The 20,658-nt window shown below is 32.7% G+C and overlaps 2 protein-coding genes and 1 pseudogene across 5 annotated transcripts; 1 reads left to right on the top strand and 2 right to left on the bottom strand.

Annotated features, from left to right (window-relative positions):
- Positions 1-9: 9 nt before the first annotated feature.
- LOC132613507 (uncharacterized) lies at positions 10-2,441 on the bottom strand. The gene is made up of 4 exons (XM_060327550.1): positions 2,029-2,441; positions 1,077-1,187; positions 486-566; positions 10-376 (listed from the first exon to the last, which is right to left on the bottom strand). Exons 1-4 carry the CDS (start codon positions 2,242-2,244, stop codon positions 302-304), a joined length of 483 nt encoding a protein of 160 aa, XP_060183533.1. The 5' UTR covers positions 2,245-2,441; the 3' UTR covers positions 10-301.
- A 7,978-nt stretch (positions 2,442-10,419) lies between these two features.
- On the top strand, positions 10,420-15,690 carry LOC132613889 (uncharacterized). 4 transcript variants are annotated; one of them, XM_060328178.1, is made up of 4 exons: positions 10,420-10,586; positions 11,150-11,582; positions 12,198-12,612; positions 12,701-15,690. In XM_060328178.1, exons 2-4 carry the CDS (start codon positions 11,184-11,186, stop codon positions 12,757-12,759), a joined length of 873 nt encoding a protein of 290 aa, XP_060184161.1. In that variant the 5' UTR covers positions 10,420-10,586; positions 11,150-11,183; the 3' UTR covers positions 12,760-15,690. The 4 variants fall into 4 exon arrangements, 2 of the variants coding, with proteins under 2 accessions (XP_060184161.1, XP_060184160.1); XR_009572128.1 differs by having other exon boundaries at positions 10,421-10,586; positions 12,198-15,132; positions 15,322-15,690; XR_009572127.1 differs by having other exon boundaries at positions 10,421-10,586; positions 12,198-15,132; positions 15,224-15,690.
- Positions 15,691-17,073: 1,383 nt separating this feature from the next.
- Positions 17,074-19,159, bottom strand: LOC132615484 (UDP-glucosyltransferase 29-like; annotated as a pseudogene).
- Between the last annotated feature and the right edge of the window lie 1,499 nt (positions 19,160-20,658).

Below are 20,658 nucleotides of genomic sequence, written 5' to 3'. Positions count from 1 at the left end.
GCTGTGCAATTGACGCTTAAAATAGACATTTATTAAGATACTGAGATTTACAGCAGTGAAATAGACATGATGAAACTACAAAAGAAACAAACTCTCACCTCACTCTTTTCTTTTCTTTCGTTTTTGCCTTACAAACAATCTCTCAACAACGGCGAAAAATCAAATCGAAGGAGGGAAAATTTATACATTATTTGAAGGGATATAAAGTCAAAAGTTAAAATAAATTGGTCTCTATGATACATAGAAAATATGCGGATCATTCTATAATGTCAACAATGGCCAATTCTGGAGTTTAACATTACTAGCGTTTGGGATTTAAAACTTTGCTCAGCTCCTCCAGTTTCTCCATTCTGAATTTCTCACTTTCCTTAACCAGCTAAAGATGACAACACAACAACCAAAGTCAATTTAGATTAGTGGTATTTTTTTAAAGGAATTAAAAAAAAACAAGAATAAAAGAATGGCTATTATGTATGAAGCTTTACCTCTACAAGAGTGGATGTTAGCTGAGTTTTTTCATTGTTCTTTTCATTGAAAGCCTCTAATACTTCTCTGTATTCTTTCTCCTATTACCAGAGGAACATCATTAAACAAAATTTACTTCAAATTACAAATACAATTGTGTATTCAATTAATAGCTTGTTCGGTCAAACTTTCAAAATATGTTATTGGTAAAAATATTTTTGTCAGAAGTGCTTTTCATTTATGTTTGACTTGTCAATTTGAAAAATACTTTTGCCTATTATAGCAGTAATTTGTGCTTGACCAAAGGTTCCAAAATGGTTCCGGGGAAAAATTATCTTTTTTCGGCTTCTGAAAAATAACTTCTGCAACTACTCAAAACACTTTTTCCCCCGTAAAAGCTTGCCAAATAACTCTCTAAAATAAGCATTTTTTTTTTTGAAAGAAAAAACGCTTCCCAAAAGCTTGACCAAAACATTTTATAAATATGAAGGAGCACTATGAGAAAGATAAGTTGGTACTAATATAACTAGCAATAAAATAAGGAATTTAACTATATAAGAATAAGAATCATAACAAAAACTAAAAAACCAATAAGGAAGAAAGCACAAAACCTTCTTTTGACAGGTCTGTCCAAGTGACTTAATTTCACGGTTTACCACATCAATTTTCTTGCGTACCATTGCAACTTCCTTTCTCATTGGATCTGTCAACACTTCAAGCTCCTTCACAAAAATATCAAAATTTTCAAACATGAAGTAATATATCAGTTTGAGAAAGTTAAAACTATGAAAATTTCATTCTCACAATACCATAAATAAATTTCATAATACTCCTCCAATCTCAAATGTTGGTCGTTTACTCCTCCAATCTCAAATGTTGGTCGTTTTGACAAACTTAAATTGATTCATAATATATTTGACGTTTTAAAAAGAGTATTTATTATTTCTTTCCCTTCAAATTCACTCTTAATTAAGTGGAAGAACTTTTTAAGTTAGTTGATAGTTGTTCCCTGCAGTGGCGGAGCCAGGATTTCCACCGAGCGGGTTCAAAATATAAAAAAGTAAACATACGAAAAAGCCTAAGGGGGTTCAACATCTACTATACATACATAAAAAATAATTTAACCTAATAAAAATAGTATTTTTTTTCCGCCGAGGGGGTTCGGATGAACACCCTCGGCATAGTGTGGCTCCGCCACTGGTTCCCTGGTTGCAGTTTACAATGGATTCTAATTTGTTAAATCACATATTTATTGTTCTTTGAACATTTACATGGACAATTTTTGGGGGAGAATCACTTGGCGCGAGACCTCCCGTGAGGTCAGGTGATAGTCAACAGCTCAACAGAACATGCTGAAAAGCGGCTAATGATGAAAGAGCTTTTTTCTCTTTATAATATGCTCTAAAAGAAGGGATGTCGAATTTCTGGACCCTATGTTGACATTTAAGAAATATATAACTAAAGGGCAGTTTAAACAAATACTCTTCTATTGAAGATAACCAAACCTCTTTCGTAAATAACGTACGTTTAAAAATCTTAAAAGACAGATAATATGAACTGTACCTCCCAGACACGAACCAAACGCTTGGTTTCTTCCTCAGCACGGCTAAGTTGAGACTCAACTCTTCCTTTCACCTCCAATTTTTTCCTCTCAATTTCTTCTTCTCTTGCTCGAAATGAAGCCAATGCCAATTTTGTCATCTCTTGATCTTCATCATTATTGTCCTGATCAGTCATTGATGTTCTTCCACTGCTCCCAACACTTTGAAGAGTACTCATATCTTCTTCAATTCAAATATTTCTCCTTACAATCTTGAATTTCCTTTCACATTTTGACCCCTTTTATTTAGTGCTATATATTGCTTTGGCTTCAATATTTCTTACTTCTTTTCTTGACTTCAAAACAATTCCATGAAATGGTACACATATTTTTTTAAAAAAAAGAAAAAAAGAAAGGTGTTATACGACTAAGTTCTATAAGAAATTTTAAACACTGCCCAGATATGTATTTGCATATATAAATACCCTGAGGGGAATGAGCTGTCTGTTTGCTAATAAGTTGTATTAATTAACAAATGCTAAAATAGGCTTTTGCTTGAAGGAAAGGGGTAGGCTTAGTGGTCTCTTATAGTTTGTTATTTTGACTCATTCGAGTGTTTGTTACTTCAAATACTTGATAGGGTGGTTTAGTATGAATTGACAAGTAATTCTGCGTCGGCTGGTAAAACTTTATTTGTACCTGATATTTATAAATAAATTAATAATAACATGACATGTGTTTTTTGTGTACTGTTTTATCGCATGACTATGATTAATTAATGTGCATTTTTACCTTATTTATTACTTAACTATGGTAAAGTACGTTCGATGTAAACAGTGGAGCTCACAGAATTTTCGTAAGCCGTGTCAAAGTAATAACAAATGAATAAATTACTGTAACGATAAGCGGTGTTATTTTCTTTTTATATTATCACTATATTTTTATTTTGCTTATTATTTATATTTATATATATATATTTAGTTAAAAAAAAATCGATATCTGTCTCTAGGTCTAAACACCTAGTACAAATAAATTTTTATATTTGTCAAGCACTCATATACTGTTTCGTTTTTCTTTTCTCTTGTTTCTTGTTTATTGTTAAATTGGTTGGTTCTGTTACCTACTTTATTTTTGTAAAGTGCTGATGTATCCTTTTTTCTCTTTTTATAGAAAGAAATTTAAAAATACTTTCTCTTTTCGGTTTCTTAGTAGAAAAAGGGGCAATGATGCTTGACGAATAATGATTTCAAAAGAAAGAAACCTTTTGTACCAAAATATCATGAAAGAAAAGTTGGTTTATTATTTAATCACCTAATTTCGTTATTTGATAGTATTCTCTACGATTTCTTTTCAAAACATCGTAACTTTTTTGTTCCTTTAAGAGATAAGGGTAAAAAACACACCTTAACTATCACATTTTTTTAGTTTCATACTTAAACTATCAAAAGATTGAGAAAACTACTTAAACTATCACTATCTAATTTGCAAAGCATACATCAAATTATTCTTGAATGGCATGTGATTTACACTCTCCATTTTATATAAAAATGTTGCCAAATATTGACCACGTGGATAAATAATGTCACAATGGCACCTACATGGAAATTAAAAAGAAAAACTATTTGTTTTAAAAAACAAACTGAAAAATAATATTTTTTGTAAAAAAATATCAAAAATTATAGAAAATAAAAAAAATAGTTTAAAAAATGGATAATTCATTTTTTAAAAAAAAAAGAAAACTGATTATTTAATTTTCACATTAAAAAAAATAAACTTTTCCATTTTTTAAATCATTTTTTTCATACTTTTTTTTTAAATCCATATATATTTTTTAAAATGCTGATTTTTTTTTTAAAAAAAATATACAGTTTTATATATATATAAAAAAAATATTATTTTTTAATTTCCATGTTGGTGCCACCATAACATTACTTATGCCATATGAAGAATTTTTTTGAGAAAATTTCAGCTTCACTTGCCTTTTGGAGAGTGAGTTCACACATTTAGTTCAGGTGTGTTTTGCAAACTAGATAGTGATAGTTTAGATAGTTTTCTCAACTTTATGATAGTTTAGGTATGAAACGTAAAAAAAAAAAGTGATAGTTAGGGTGTGTTTTTGACCCTTATCTCTTCCTTTAACTACAAAATTCAAACCATATATCAATTTGTTGGTTATGCCAGCCTAATTAATGAAACTCTTAACATGGTTTTATATTGTCCATTTTGAATTACACTCGCACAATTTTTCTCAAAATAGCTCACACATTTAATTTATGTGTATCTTTACACTTTATATATAACTTTTCTTTTTTTCACTTATCAGTATAGGACTTTGTTGGCTTTACAAGTATACCAACATCTATAATATACTTCAATGTTAAAACCCTCAACATCCCAATTCGATGTCGTCGTCGTTGTCGTTGTGATTATTACTATTATCATATATATTATATTATTATTTTATGAAGTTAAATCCTCATTTTATTATGTAAAAAGTCAATCACGACTTACATGAGTCGCACCTATGGGGAAGTGTAAACATGTGATTGGTTATAAGAACTTCAATACTTTCGGAGGGATATTCGTAACTTGAACTAATCTTTTGTGTTAACATCTAAATTTAATATTTGTACTAACAAAATGACGTGAACTGTTTATGAATTGTGTCATTCCTTGCCTTATGCTGCACTTTGCAACTTTCATGGGGTTTTCAGATCTTCCAATTATGAATCTGAATTTATCGAAACAATAGGCTCCATATATACGTTGAATGATTACACCAAAAAACATAAGAAGAAAAATATAAAAGGTTCAGATGGAAGTAACGTCTAAGACAACTTTCGACTCTTTTAATTTTGAAAAACAACTTGGGAATGAAGGTCACCACGAGAAATCAAATTATTCGCATCGTATGACATTTTTTGATGTTACTTTCCAAGCTATGTCTTTGTAACTCGGTGAATTAAATAGAAATAAAATTCATAAATAGTTATTAGCCACTTTACAACTCATAACTGAAAAATAGTCATTGTCATGAAGTTTGAAATTTCAAACAACTCCATGTTAATGACGGTATATTTTCAATTATAAGGCTGAAAAGTGGCTAGGCCAGGCAATTGCTACATTTAATAGTGGCTAAAAAGGCCATTTGTGCAAAATGGCCCTGAGTATTAGGAAGAGCACAAAATTCCTTTTTTTTTTTTTTGCGCGGATGGCCTTCTTTTGGGGTGGTCTTTAAATTTTGTCCCTTAAATTGGTGGTCTTTAATATTTGCCCTTTGCTTAACTCTCAGAGTTCATGGGTTTGAACTCGGGCTCAATCAAAAAAAATAAAAAATTGCAAATCATAAGTTGGGATTCGCAAGGCATAAGTTCGACCCCAACTCGTGCCTTAAGCAAACTTTTAATCAAAATTAGGCCTCAAGGCCTAACTTTTGTTTGAAGTTAAGCCTTAAGGTACAACAACAACAACAACCCAGTGAAATCCCACAACGTGGGGTCTGGGGAGGGTAGAGTGTACGCAGACCTTACTCCTACCAAGTTAGGACGGCTGTTTCCGAAAGACCCTTGGCTCAATAAGAAGTTAAGCCTTAAGGTAGAGGTTTGTAAAATTCCAGCATTTTTTTTTTTAATCTTAAGGTAGAGTTTGAAACCCGTCCAACTTATGCCCTGTAAATCCCAACTTATGTCTTGCTATTATTATTTTTTTTTTGTAATTTTTGATTGAACGGAAATTCAAACTTGAAATCAAGAGACTTTTACCGAAGGGAAAAAAAAATTAAAGACCACTCAGAGAAGGACAATCCTACAATTTGCCCAGAAAATTTGGTTAAAAATAGAGTTGGGTTTGTGGATAAGGCTGAGTTTTGGAATTTGGACAACTGTGAAAGCATAACAGGTTATAAGTGGATGAAATGGAGGGCTTGTAGACAAAAGAAGTTGGGCAACAACACATTGGTTAACAAAAGAACAAAATTGTATTAATTTAATCAATATGGTGAAAGAGATGGAAAAGTGCATTATACTAAAAACTCTTTCTGGAAAAAATGGATTTGAAAATTGATTGTTTTAGAAAATTGGTATCATGCTCATTTTATGTTAATTTAATACGTTAACCAAAATTAAAAATTTAAATTGTTACTGTCATCTCAATTTTCTGTTTCATATACTTATTTAACGTTTCATAAAATATGGTCGCTAATTTTTAATTGAAAGCTGAACTGATAACCGAAATTGGAAATTATTATTCCTTCAGATTTAAAAAGGGTGTTCACTTACTAAATCAAGAAAGAATCAAACTTATTTTTTCAGTTTTGCTCTCATTAAGTGTTAAGTGACCAAATTTCAATACATATTTAATTAAGAATAATTTAGTCAAATTACATGTTTTTACATATGAATTAACAACTTATTGAAAACGGATAGTTAGAATAATATCCTGAAAAATTGATTTATCTTATAAATATATGTTTTCGGTAAGATTACGATAAATGAACTTGCATACATGAAACTGCCATCACGATTCCCGGTGTAGTTGCATTTATATGAACTAAAACTGAATGCACGCCTATCAAGCAGTACACACATAAATTGAGCAATTTAACATGTTCACAAATGCAATTTATGATCAGCACAATTTTATATTCATCTCAAACCTGAACCAATTATCTAACAATTCATACTCTCTCCGTTAACTCTTACTTGTCCACTATAGACTTTACACATTCCTTAAGAAATAATAAATAAAGTATTTAATGAATTTGAAGTGAGTAATTAATGTTATGGGTAAAAAGAAAAAAAAAATTGTCTTCTCTTGATACATTAAAAATGACAAGTAAAAGTGAACATATATTTTTAAAATATTGGACAAGTAAAAGTGTACAGAGGGATTACAAAATATACTATTTTAGAGTAGTTATATTTCGCAATAAGTCAGAATAAGGTGTTGTATATGGTGAACTAAACTTGCTTCCATGAACACTTGCCCACAAATTATCCGAGTGCATTATATTTTACTTTTTACTACCTGTAACATCACTTAACAAGTTGGTTATCGTCAGTATTGGACCTATTGGTCTATGGAATTCTTTAACTATTAGGTGATTATTATTTTAGATTTGAAATCAGAGTCATTTTATGAAGTGTTACTAATTAAAAACTATTAAGTTGTTAACAAGTAGAGAATTGATTGTATGATAAGATTTTGACAGCCATATAGATCTGTCATCTAGGTTGAGATGACTTTTATAATGGATAAAGTATTTATCCTAGTATCAACTCTGTAACCACTATTTAATAGTGTTGGTTTCTTTATAATGAAGGCAAAGAATGAATAAGTTGTTTTCGGAGTTGCAGAAAATAACTAAATTTTTCATGTCAATTTTTAAAAAAGGCATAGATGAGGTAGAAGCTAAATTTATCAAATTGGCAATAAACAAGTGAATTCTTGCCTCATTTGAGCTTTGCAATGTATACATAGGGTAAAGACACATGCACATCAACAAATATCCAATTTCCTAATTTACAAAATTTCAACGTTTTTTATATAGAAGCGGAGAAAGAGACTTTTAGAATCAAATCACATTTATTTCGTAGAAAACTCCCCATTAATATCAATATACTATGAGTTTGTGTTACAATTTTTTGGTCTTCAATAGTTGTATTAAGCATTCGCCAAGGTTGAGCCAAAGAAGAGGAGACGATTTTAAGAAGATAATTTCATGATCAAAAAGTCACAATTCGAGACGTAATGTCACGAATTCAATTTTTAATTCAGTTTAGACAGTAAAAAAGACATTAGACGAGTCACGAGATAATAGAACGGGTTCGTTGGTGTTAAAACTTTTTTTCCTTCAAAAACTATTTTATCCCTAATTTCTTTCTAATTTTATGATCAAAAGGACTTTAAGAAAAAAATACGCATTCCTTTTGCTTTATTAGTTAGCATTTGTGAGAAACTAGTGGCTACTTTGCTTCAAGTGAAATTATAAGGATTAAGATAAAACTTCCAAACTATAAAGCACTAAATGGTTCTGTCATAGTGTTACACCTTTTGACGTTTAAAATTCACTTTGACCATAGATAACAATATATTTTATAAGGTTTAAAGGTTGGTTCAATTCGCAATAATATTTTAAGCTTTAGTTTGGACCAACTCTCTTTGTGGTCTATTCTGTTTCACTGGAAATGTCAAACTTTTCTTTATGTTTCCATCTTATTTTGTGCATAATAGTTCTCGTACCTTTTGTCAATTTTGATTCTCCACATAATTAAACAAAATTAGGAAGGTTCCATGTCCGAGCTTGGTGTGTGTTGGTTGTTGTTGGGGTTTTTTTTTTTTTTTTTATTTTTTTGGGGGGGGGGGGGGGGGTGCAATAAAAGGTAAGATACGTAGAGATTGGATTAAATAACTACCAATATTGTTCATTTTATCCTTTTTCCTAAGTTAATAAATTAAAACTTTGGTATTATAAAACAAAATGAGGCTTTGGTAGGGTCTTTGGGAATAAAATTTGAGAAAATTTCAAGAAAGAGTTACACTAAATCATAGTTGTATGACCTTTAACGACAAAACTATTTCGATATTTGTTATGAGATTATATACCTGATAAAATTAGTTGAAGTGCGGGCACAAAAATACTACTGTAGAAAAAAAAATACTTTTATCTAGACTTAACCAACTGAACAAGGTCCGAGAATAATCAATCTCATCACTATATATCATATGTAGCTTCAACTTGGACAATAACCAGCATATTGGGAGAAATATTAGTTCATGAATGCCAATTCACTAATGATTATTTTTTATATTAGTCTTTCTACTCACTAAGCAAGTTGGTACGACATTGTAATTAAACATAGGTAAAGGGCGGGAGTGGAGCTAGAGATCAAGGTACAGATTTCTACTCACGGTTCGACCAAATTCAATAATTTTAATTTTGTATTTGTCTTAAAAAAGTTATTTAATATGTATAAATTATTAATTTATAACGCAATAACTTAAAATAGGATAATTCTAAAATCAGAAGCTTTAAATTCTGGTCCAAATCTGATGAAAGGGACAGAATAAAATAATTGATAACTATAGCTTACATGTGAATTTCCAGAAGCAAATTTGGCTTCTTGTTATTAGAAAGAGGAAGAAGATAAAAATGGGAGTTAGGCTGGAGTGAGATGTGGGAACTTTTTTGTTTTATACACATGTTTTTATCTTGTTCGTTCTTTGACACATCATGATGGGATACATATTAACTATTAGGAATATCAAAATCTTCCATTAGATTCAAAATTCTTTGAAGACTTTAGAAGATCAATGAAAGAAACATGCATGAGAAGCTCACAACATACTACATTGGAAATTTAAGAAAGAAAATGATTACAATTTAAATAGCTAATTGGCTAGACAAAGCAATTTCCTTGCTTCACTTTTGTTTGGCTCAAGAGGTATCATTATAACTAGTTTAGGTTAGTTTATCTACTATTTATCTACGGTTTAGTTCATTAGTAATGAACATTTGATGTTTAAGCTCCTTCGTAGTTTTGCTAACATGATTGTGTAAGAAACACATTTTTATTTAGTTGAGATGTCTATCTCATTATTAATTAAGTTGGAGTGTCTAATTTACCAATTTTATCAAGTTTAAAGGACTATATAGGTATTTAGCCTATAATAGTATTAATGATGTGTAAAGTGAATACCAAAGAGTGGTAGAAAACAGAGTAAAGCATCATATCAAAATTAAGGGGTAAATAATTTAATGAATTTAGGAGTTGTTTCGTTTGAAGACAAAGTCATAAAGAACCTACATTAAAGAGATTTTAATATGAGGATTCATAATTACTGAATTGGTTTGTGCATTTACTTTTCTTGGCCAATGTTTGATTCTGTATTAAAAATAGATTATGTATAAGATCAAAGTTCACAAACTTAACTTTGTTTGAACAACAATAGAAAAATGAAATCAAGGTATTTAATTCCCTAAGTTATGCGAATAAAGTACAAGATATATTGAATTTTTTACTGTAACTATTTTCCTAAATCTGATAATCTCAATGATATGAGAATTGTATAAAAGTAAAAGAAAATCAAATCTCTTTTAAAAAGTTCCAAAAGAAAAGTATCACATAAATTACGAGAAATAACATCTTTCTTTAGCTAAAATATGTTTCTCCGGAGAATATTTTCATGTCACACAAAATGAATTTGTACTTAGAAGTAAACATCAAAAATATATTTAAAAAAAAAAAAATATTCTTTAAACAAACAGAAAAGTGTGCATCGATTGATGGGGCCCTTTCAAGTTTTTTTTTTTCTGGTGGATCAAATTTTCGAATCAAATTTATCATTATCTTCCAATAATACCCTTCTCTCTATTTTCTTTTTCTCAAAATATAAATATTCAAATTATTTTATTTTCTTATTTAATTTCTTTCCCCAAAAGACCAAACCCTAGAACACAAATAATACCATTTTCCCAAATCCAAGAAAAAACGAAAATTCATTTAATTTCTTTGATAAAATCAAATCTAATTTGCGATCAACAACTTCACAAGCTTAATCATTGCATCAATTTCAATTTAAGGTCCTTAATTTCATATTTATTTTTTGAATTTGTTAAACCTAATTATCTCAATTAATTGATATTTTTTTGGGTAATTTTTGATCATTTGTTGCAATTCATTCGTAAAGTTTGGATTTTTCTCTATTAATTTGTTGATTTTATCTATTTTTGCACATTATGTTGTGATTAGTGCCTACTATACTTTGTTCCTTGAATTTTTAATTTAAAAATTTGATCAATGTGATTTCATCAAGTATTTTGAAAATTATTAGTTCTTTTTTTTAAAAAAAAAAAATTATTTCATGTTTTACCTTGAGTAATTTTTTTTTTTTCTTGTTGTGGGGTTTTTTTGTGGTTAATTTTTGGTGGCTTTGAGTAGAGTTTTTGTTAATCTGATGTAAAAAGAAACTCATGATATTTCTCTTTTATATATACTTTACATTTAGTCAAATATGTTGTATTTAAATGCCATATCTGTTAATCTGTAGCCTTGATCTCATATTATTTCTACTTAGACAAGTTTTTTTTTGTTTTTGTTTTTGGTTCCTATGTGTAACTTTCTTGTTTTTCTTTGTGAAAATCAGGTTTATTGGTTGTGGGGTTGAACAATCATAGGATATGAGGTTTAAAAAAGGAAGTAAAGTTGAGGTGATGAACAAGAAGGATTCACCTGTATCGTGGTGTCCTGCAGAGATCGTATCGGGTAATGGACATACCTACTCTGTAAGGTATGATTATTATCCGTCTACGGAAAAGAAAACGAGGGTCGAGAGGGTTTCGAGGAGGGATATTAGACCATGTCCCCTGATTCTAGAAGGTGTGGAGAATGGACAAAGTGGTCAGATTATCGAGGTGTTTGATAACTGTTGTTGGAAAACTGCTATTATTGTGAAGGTTATGAATAGTGACTGTTATTTGGTACACCTGACCGGGTGCTCTGAGGAGATTCGGGTTCATAGATCGAACACCAGAGTGCGACAATGTTGGCAAGACGAAAAATGGCACTTGATTGGAAAGGCAAGTCTTTAATCTGGCTCTCGTTTTCATGCTTATCCTGACGCCTTTATTTTTCGCCCTTCTTTGTTTTGAATGAATTTTGACTTTATTTGCAAGTAATTTAAATGGCAGAAGAAATTAAGCATACCGCTCTTCCTCTTATCTTATCTATTGAATTTTATCAGATAGAAATTTTTAATGATGTCCGGGAATTTGTTTAGTTTTATAAGTTTTGATGTTTGGGAGTTTTTGCCCAGAGGCGGATCTAGGATTTTTTTTAACATGGGTGCACCACTAAAAAAGGAGAAAAAAGAAACTATCAAGTGGAAATTGATTCCTGTTCCTTTTAGGTAAATAACTCAGCTTTCAACCAAATGCACTATTTAGCCTTTTTGAAGCATGGTGCCAACAGATAATATTAGATCAATTTTAGGAAATATGTGCATAAAATACCTAGTTTGACGGAGAGACCATGGGTTCACGTGCACCATAAATTAGCGTATAAATCCGCCCCTGGTTTTGCCCTTTTAGACAAACGTCTGTTTGTCAGTTCTGATTATTGTTAGTTATTTTGTCATTGTTTAGGAAATGTCTTAGTGATGCATTTATTGACTCTATGTTGGTTTTCACTTACAGGGTTCTGGGACGTGTGCAAAACCTGACCACCTTCCTGCTCAAAAACCTTCTAACAAGGTGAGCAGAAATGGATTTCATGTTAGAGATGGAGATTTGGCTGCTCAGGGAAACTTTAAAAGGCAGAAGTGTAATGCTAACTCTTTGGTGTTGCTTAAGAGGGTGTCGGACGAATCATCTAGAAACATTCAGGGAGATTTTAAGAGACGGAAAGTAGTTCCGTCTGCCTTAGAGGGAAAGACACATGTTAATGTCAGGTGCAAAGGAAATATGATGGATAAAAAGAAGTATGTGAGTGCTTCATTTAACAATTGGTCGGATGGATATTATGGATTGAGCCCTACAAAAAGAAGTGCTGCCAATGGCTATTCCGCTGCAAGCATTGGAGAATCTAATGATTCTGATGCATGCTCCGTCGGTAGTTGTAGCATTAATCATGAGAGTCCAAATAAATTTTCTAACTTTTCCGAAGTTCATTGTCAACAAGTTCCTGATCTTCTGTGCAGTGATGCAGAGTCTTTTCAAAGTTCAGCAGAAGCACATGAGGAGGAAAGCTCCAATGTAGCAGAAAGTATTCGTGAGTTGGAGTTGCATGCTTATAGATGCACTTTGGAGGCATTGTATGCTTGTGGTCCCTTGAGTTGGGAACAAGAAGCATTATTGACAAATCTCCGCATCGCACTCCATATTTCAAATGACGAACATTTAAGAGAGCTGAGGACTTTAATTTCTTCTGGAACTGGTATTCATGTCAGTTGATAATTAATTTCTCCATTTTTTTTTTCAAATGGTAGGACCACATCCATGTTTTGAATTGAGTAGCTTTTGTAAAAGCATGAAGTAGGTGACACATTTGTTAATTCTCTCTTGGTCGTTAACCTCCACTTTGTAGACAGTTGGCCAATTTGTAACTATGTTATCATGCCGTATATTCTTGGAAAGAAATCGACTCAATTATTCTTAAATTCATACTTCTTTGAACTTTGTAATGAATGACTGAAAAGTCTTGTGATGTTATTTCTGAAGGAGCTTGGGTATTTTCTGCTACATCATTGAGCTGTAAATATCACTTTTTCCTGATGTGTAATCTAGTCAAGGACATTCCTGCTATGGAAATGTCAAAAGTCTAAATGTTACAACCGAAAATCTTTCTTCATTGGGCGGAAAAACAGATTGAAATGAAGCCAGTTAGTTCTTGCTGAATACTTTTTTCTGAATTGGAAAAAACCAAGAGTGGATGCATACATAAGAAGACCTTTTTCTATGTATGATGCAAATAAAACAATTCTATTTTTCTATTTCTACTTCAGAAGCTGTTAATCAAGAACTGAATTTGGTGAACTCATTGCACCTTGTTGTAACATACTTATGGATTTTATTTACTCATTTCTTTGATCTCCTCGCAATATGGAAGTATATGGATTTATTTTCTCTATTTTTTTATTCACGGAACATGTGCATTTTCCAGGGCGACATTGGGATGCGTGCATCCTTTGCCTCCTAAAGTCCAAAGATGATGCTTGCATTTGCAGCACCTCTCCTGGCCATAGAGAGGACTCATGCAACGTCTGTCTCAGATAAGACAAATTCATGGCTTGTTATATTACTGTTTTACAGCTTCATGATTTGTTTTGTCTGGTTAACTTCAACATCTTTAGCCTGGTTTTGCCGAAGGAAGTGAATTTCTTAAGATGTTGAAACTATTGTGCATGATCTTATGATATATGTCTTTGTATTGCTAGCTATCTGATTGAAGTTGTGCTTATTTTTCCTCTAGAAGATCAATGAACTTTCTGTACATACAGAGGAAAGTATGTGTTGTCTTTCTATAGACATTAGTTCGAAAGATATCTATTTTTTGTTGGGTAGTACGGAGATGAAGGTGGTCAGAATTGATGCCCATAATGAAACTAGTAGTAATATTCATCACTTAGCACTTCTAAATTTTGTTGGATTGGTAGCCTTTGTACTAGCAGGAATTAAATCTACACTGCATGTGCAAAAGTGTATGCTCTTCATCCCTCCTGAAAAGTTACGGCTCTTTGGGCTAACAGCATATTCTAGCATTCCTTCTGCCTGTAAATTAACATTTGGAATTTTTTCTAGTATAGCGAGTGTAAAAATAAATCTGCTGTTTCCTAGCTCAATATGATTCAAGAATAGATTTCTCTGTTGGAGGAAGGCTATAGTTTTATGATGTGGAATAGTAGTTATTTTTTATCAAAGATATTGGAGATTGTTGATGACCAAAAGTTGTTGCTCATCATTTGAACTTTCATGAAGAGGTTTTTGCTTGATTTAAGGCGTGTTTGGGATGACGGAAAATGGTTTTATGGAAAATGTTTTTCAGAAAATAAGTCATTTTCTAGTGTTTGGTTGCTAGAAAACATTTTCGACATTTTCCACCAACAGAGGGAAAACGACTTACCTCGCTTCAGTCATTTTCCAACTTTTAACTTCGTATCATTGCTCTAACCAATACATAAATGATAGATATTATTATCAATCTTTCATACTTGAGAGTTTTTCTTTGAGCCGGTCTATCGGAAACAACCTCTTTGCCATCTCAAGGTAAGGGTAAGGTCTGCGTACACAACCCTCCTGAGACTCCACCTGTGGAACTACACTGGGTTTGTTGTTGTTTCATACTTGAGAGTTTCATGCAACACTATCCAGTCTGCTAATATTCTTAACAATCTTCAATATATGTCTTCCGAAAAACATTTTCCACTCACCTACCAAACACCGGAAGAAATAAGTCATTTTCGGAAAACATTTTCCAAATTTTTTCTCCATCGTATACGAAACACACCCTTAATGTAATCTTGCGTTATATTAACTGTTCTTGACTTGAGTTGTGCTTCTTTTGGTCAATGAGTAGCTGTCTCTACATGGACTGAAGATACATGTTTCATCTGGATAAGAGATTCTGTGACAGGTTATTATAGTTCTGTTGAAAGAATTTCCTTTTCCTTTTCCTTTTAGATTATTGTTTAGTGGTATTGTATCACTTTTTTTTTGCTATCAAGTGTTTCAGTGGCTGATGCAGAGTTGTAAATTCCTCCCATTTTCATGGCTCATACTTGAGGTAAAGAGTATGTAACATGTATACTTTTCTAATTAACAGTGGTGGTACTCCTCATTTTTCATTTCCTTCTGCTCAATGGAAAGGCGGCCCCCTGAGGTAGAGGCGGTTCCAAGACTTAAATTTGATGGAATCGACCTTTAAATTTATGGCAAATTACACAAATAACAACATTTTAGGAGCTCTTAACGAATAGTAGCTACCTTTTACTTATTTACGGTTCGTAGCTACATTTAGGCAATTCGCATGTATTTGAGTGTAGTTGGATACACTGTTCAGTTGTATCCAACCTTATCTGATGTCACGTGTATGTGACTGTATTTGAATACACGCAACCTTAATTTCTTTGAATACATGTGTATTCAAAATGATTGTATTTCACTATTGATATATCCTTTTGTTTTGGCTGTATTTGAATGTATTCGAGCTCCAATCAGCAAGTTTGCCACTGGCGTCGCAAAGTTGAATGTATTTGAGTCTATCCGGCCAGACAAATACACTCAGATCTGAAGAAAAATAAGCAAATGCATTTAAGAATCGAATGGAAATTAGTCAAATACATCTAGTTTTGCCCAAAAATACAATCAAGTACATCTAATTTCCCAAAAAAAAAAAAAAAAAAAAAAAAATCTCTTTCGGAATACATAGATATTACACTCACATACACTCAAGTCAGGCCTTGAGATCGGCGGAAAATAAACCAAATCCGACAGAATACAAATAGAAATATAATTTTAAGAGTACAGTGCTGGTTTTCTGTATATAGAAATCTCTATTGATTCAGAGCTATTGTTGGAAACAAGTGATGTAATCAATTTCAGCTCCGGCGTTAATGGAAAAGAGGTGGCGGAGGTTCGATTTGATCCGGCGGTTGTGGTGCCGGAACCAGTGCCGGCAGTGGTGAAATCGGACGTTGCATATGCGGTGGTTAATGGCGGCGGCGGCGAGGAGCAGAATTTGGGCTGGCGGTGACAGTGAAGCTAGCAGTGGTTGGGATCGTGGAGAATTTGGGGGTGGCAGTGACAGTTATGGGCAAAGGCTTGTGAAATTGAGAGCTTCTATACAGTGTATTAGATATTAAACCCAAATTATCGCTATTTGTTGTAATTTTTCTAAACTGTTGCTATTTTGGGTAAATACAGAGCAGAGTTTGCTCTGTCACGTAATTGTTCCTTAAATTTACGGTCTCTGTCATGTAAAATTACTTCTGTGAAATGTTGAGAAAAAAACCATGAACAAATGAGAATTACAGGCTGAATGAGCCCTTTTCATTATATTTTTGTGTTCTGTTACAAGTAACTGCCAATTTTCCTCAAGTGGAGGTTAAGTAATTAATTTAGTAAGTCAACTATAGTCTACTAATTAAATAACTAATCCTTTCTTTGGCCACTAGAAACAAGATGACATACAATAATGAAAAGTAAACATATGCTATTCTTTCATACCCCAGAGAGGGAAGGAGGGAAGAGAGTTAGAATTTGATATATTTCTTTATAGAGTTTAAGTTATGTATAACGTCAGTGTAATTTTTCTAAATTATCAAGCAATCCAATGATATTTATAAACGATAAGTAACTCCTTAAAATGCGAGATATGTAATATTAAAATTAAGTTAGATTATCTGCTATAATTAATGAAAGTGACTTAATGGCGTAAAATTTTTCTTACTCCAATAATATAGGTAACTTGAATTCTTCTTATATAGATTTATTGCATCACTTCTTGTTGTAGGACGTAAGATAGGTACTAATTTAAGAGGAGGAAGAAGGACCAAAAGAAAAAAAGAAAAAAAGATAAATACACACAATCAACATTTTTTTTGGGGGTCATAATTACATTGAAACAGAGCAACAAAGTTACAAACTAGTGACAGTTCCATTCCCCATATTTACATGAGATAGAGTGGGCAAGGGACTTAGTACTACTAGACTGCCTACAGGAACTTCTACAACCCAAGTGATTACAAAAACTTGTACAATGGAATGTTGAAACATCACAATCAACATTTTACTTGTACATATCATCTTCTGAACTGCTTTCCCATTAAGATTCAAACTGATAAGATCGCGTAAAAGCATGCATCTAAAACTTTGAATATGGTTGTCCTAAATAATCGAAATATGTGCAAGTTGATCCAAATATCGCCTTTGTAAAAAGAAAAGAAAAGAAAGATAGTAGTACACGAGACATTTTTTTTTAGTAGATTTGTCCAATGTATCTATACCTTATAATTGTTTTCTTGCAAAGATTAAGCAATTCTTCCACCACCCCATCAATGTCATTTTCTGCATTTTCTCTCATTATCTGACTAAATTCCTTTGCTTTTTCCCTCAATCTCTCTTCACTTTTCTCCAACATCACTTCTCTTACAGTCTTAGCCACTTCTTCTTTGCAAAAATGTCCTTCCTCATCTCCATGAATTTCCAATCCTACCCTTACATCATTCACCAATAACCTTGCATTAAGTGGTTGATCATGTTGCATGGGCATGGCTATCGGAACACCATAATTAAGTGCCTCCATTACTAAACCCCATCCACAATGACTCACAAATCCGCCAATACTAGAATGTTCCAAAATTCTCCCCTGTGACGCCCAATTTTCAATTATTATCCCTCTATTTCAATTCTCTTGAAATACCCTTCTGGTAAAAATTCTGAAATTTGTTTTTTCTCTCGTATCGGAAATCTAATTACCCATATAAAATTCACCATACTAAGCTCTAGCCCTAGTGCCAATTCTTTAATTTCCTCATTAGACAAGAAACATTCATTCCCAAAAGAAACAAAAATTGTTGAACATTTTTCTTTCCCATTTAGCCATTCAATGACCTGATCATAATAATGCCCACCATCGGTTAGATCAAATGCTTGCACGATAGGGCCAACCGGAATGATCTTTTTTCATGATAAAAAACGACAGGTAGTCGATGTATTTACCTTCTAGCTCTGCGGAAGTCTTGATCAAGATGATCTCTTTTGATCTCTCGAAGCACCTCGTGGCGCCATTTTTCTCATCGATGCCTTTGTTCTCAAGCGAATCGTGTACTTTCTTGTTTTTCCTATGCTCATGAAAAAAGATTTCAGGAAAAGGGTAATCCAAACTTGGATTGTTAATTCTATCATGATGGTGATAACTGTTTGATGCAGCACCATGGGTGAGAAAAAGAACAGCTGGGATAAGCAATGCAGAAGCCATTGTTGGAATACATGGATGGAGAAAATCATAGATGATCAAGTCTGGTTTTAAAGTATCAACAATGGTGAAAAAATCGGGATTCGCCATAACAAAGGCCCTTTTTAAAGTGTTTATGAGATGGGGTGGAAGGCCATTTGTGGTGTGAAAATGAATAGGTAGTTGAGGCAAATTTGAGAGCTGAATTTCCATTAGCTTAACGCGTATGCATTCCTTTGGAGAGAGTGTTTGTTTGAAGAAAGCGAGATTTGCTGGTGTTGTAAAGAGGTAAGTTATGAAATTTCTCTTTGAAAGTGCCTTTGCTAGAAATGAGCAAATATGACCATGAGCTAGCCATGGAAACATCACAATTCTAGTGTTTTTCGTTCTTGTTTCCATCGACACTGAAATAAAATCTTTGGCCACATACTAAAGGTTTTTTTGAATAAATGTATTATAGTATAGGAAAGTCTAAGCGCATATGGCAAGAAAAGAAACTCCTATTCTGTAAGATTTGGTCTGAATCGTAGTTTAGATTCAAGTTGGAAAAAAGGGGATACTGCATTGAGTAGAAGATGGTAAAAAAAAAAAAAATAAAAAAAAAAATGAAGGCTCACTGAACTGAAGGAAGGAGGTATACACACACACATATATATAGGAAAATGTATATGTATACAAAGATTATAACGTGGCAAATGCAAAGGGAAAATGCGATAACGTGTATGAATTGAATAGAAAGAATGAGAAAGAGACTTGTAAAAGCACAGTGAAAGAGGAAATGAGGATAAGACCGGTGATGGGGATTTTAGTGAGGTTCGTTTTTTGTGTATACTTTCTTTGTTTGGAAAATTTGTTGGAGCTTTCGTTGTTGAGAGTAAGTTTTGGAAATATTCGAGTTTGAATTAAAACTTGGAAAGGAAAATTTAATTTTGTATACCAAAAACAGATTGCTTAGAGATGATCTGATCAAGAATGCCTGCATTATATGCCATGATGAAGATATGATGCAAGAAACATATAGGAAAAAATTGTATCTCTGAAAAAAAGGGGTACTCTATCTCTTTACATCTGTCTAAATCTTAGTGAGCTGAGTTGCTCGATACCTATGCTAGTGTGAGTTAGAATATACCCGGTCGAATAGTTGAGGTGTGCGCAAATCGACCCGGACTAATTTCAGATACCCGATCAAATAGTTGAGGTTTGAGGAAATTGACACGGACAGATAGTTGATACCTAATCAAATAGTTGAGGTGTGCGCAAATGGACTCGGATAGGTAGAAAATGTCCGATTGAATAGTTGAGGTGTGCACAAATTGATCCAAATAAGTAGCAAATATCCGATCGAATAGTTGAGGTGTGCATAAATTGGCCCAGACAGATAGCAGATACCATATGAAATAGTTGAGGTGTGCGCAAATTGACCCGAACAGGTAGCAAATGCCCGATCGAATGGTTGATGTGTACACAAATTGATCTATACAAGTAGCAGATACCCCATTGATTAGTTGAGGTGTGCACGGGGAAATTGACCCGGACAAGTAATAAGATACTCAATTGAATAGTTTAAGGTGTGCACAAGTTCATCCAAACAACATCATTATGAAAAAGGATTTTGCCTTACATTTCACCAGCAAGCATTTCCCCCCTTGCAAATGTACATTATCTTGCCAGAATTGAACTTGTAAAATTTTAGGTTTCCAAACAAAGTGTGGTTCGAGTAGTTGCTTGAAATCTTGAACCGTATACAGTTGAAGTCTAAAATAATATGAGGACCAAAACAATGATCAGAAACATGTATTGCTGATCGCACGTAAAACATTTTCGTAGTTCTTGAACAAAAATTTGAATTGCACAATAATGTATATATATTCATAAATGCAACTGTGTTTTTCCTAAATATTTCCTTTCAATTTGTGAGGTTTTAGCGTAGATAATTAATTAGCTAATACCCACACAGGGTGATAATAAAGTAACTCATGCAATTAAGAGAAAGGAAAGCTACTTGTAACTATTCATATGCACCGTGTTGCAATATTTGAGAGGAACTAAGACAGAGCTTCCAGAAAGACGCTATGGGAGGTTATTAAAGGGAAAAGGCAGCCCGTGCACTAAACTCTCGCTATGCACGGGGTCCGGGGAAGGGCCGGACGCTATGGGAGGTTATTATTTTTGCAATTTAAATTATATATAATGATGGTGTAAAAG

Source organism: Lycium barbarum, chromosome 10 (genome assembly GCF_019175385.1).
Source record: "Lycium barbarum isolate Lr01 chromosome 10, ASM1917538v2, whole genome shotgun sequence".
NCBI classification, from domain to species: Eukaryota; Viridiplantae; Streptophyta; class Magnoliopsida; order Solanales; family Solanaceae; genus Lycium; species Lycium barbarum.
This window is presented reverse-complemented; position numbering and strand designations above follow the sequence as displayed.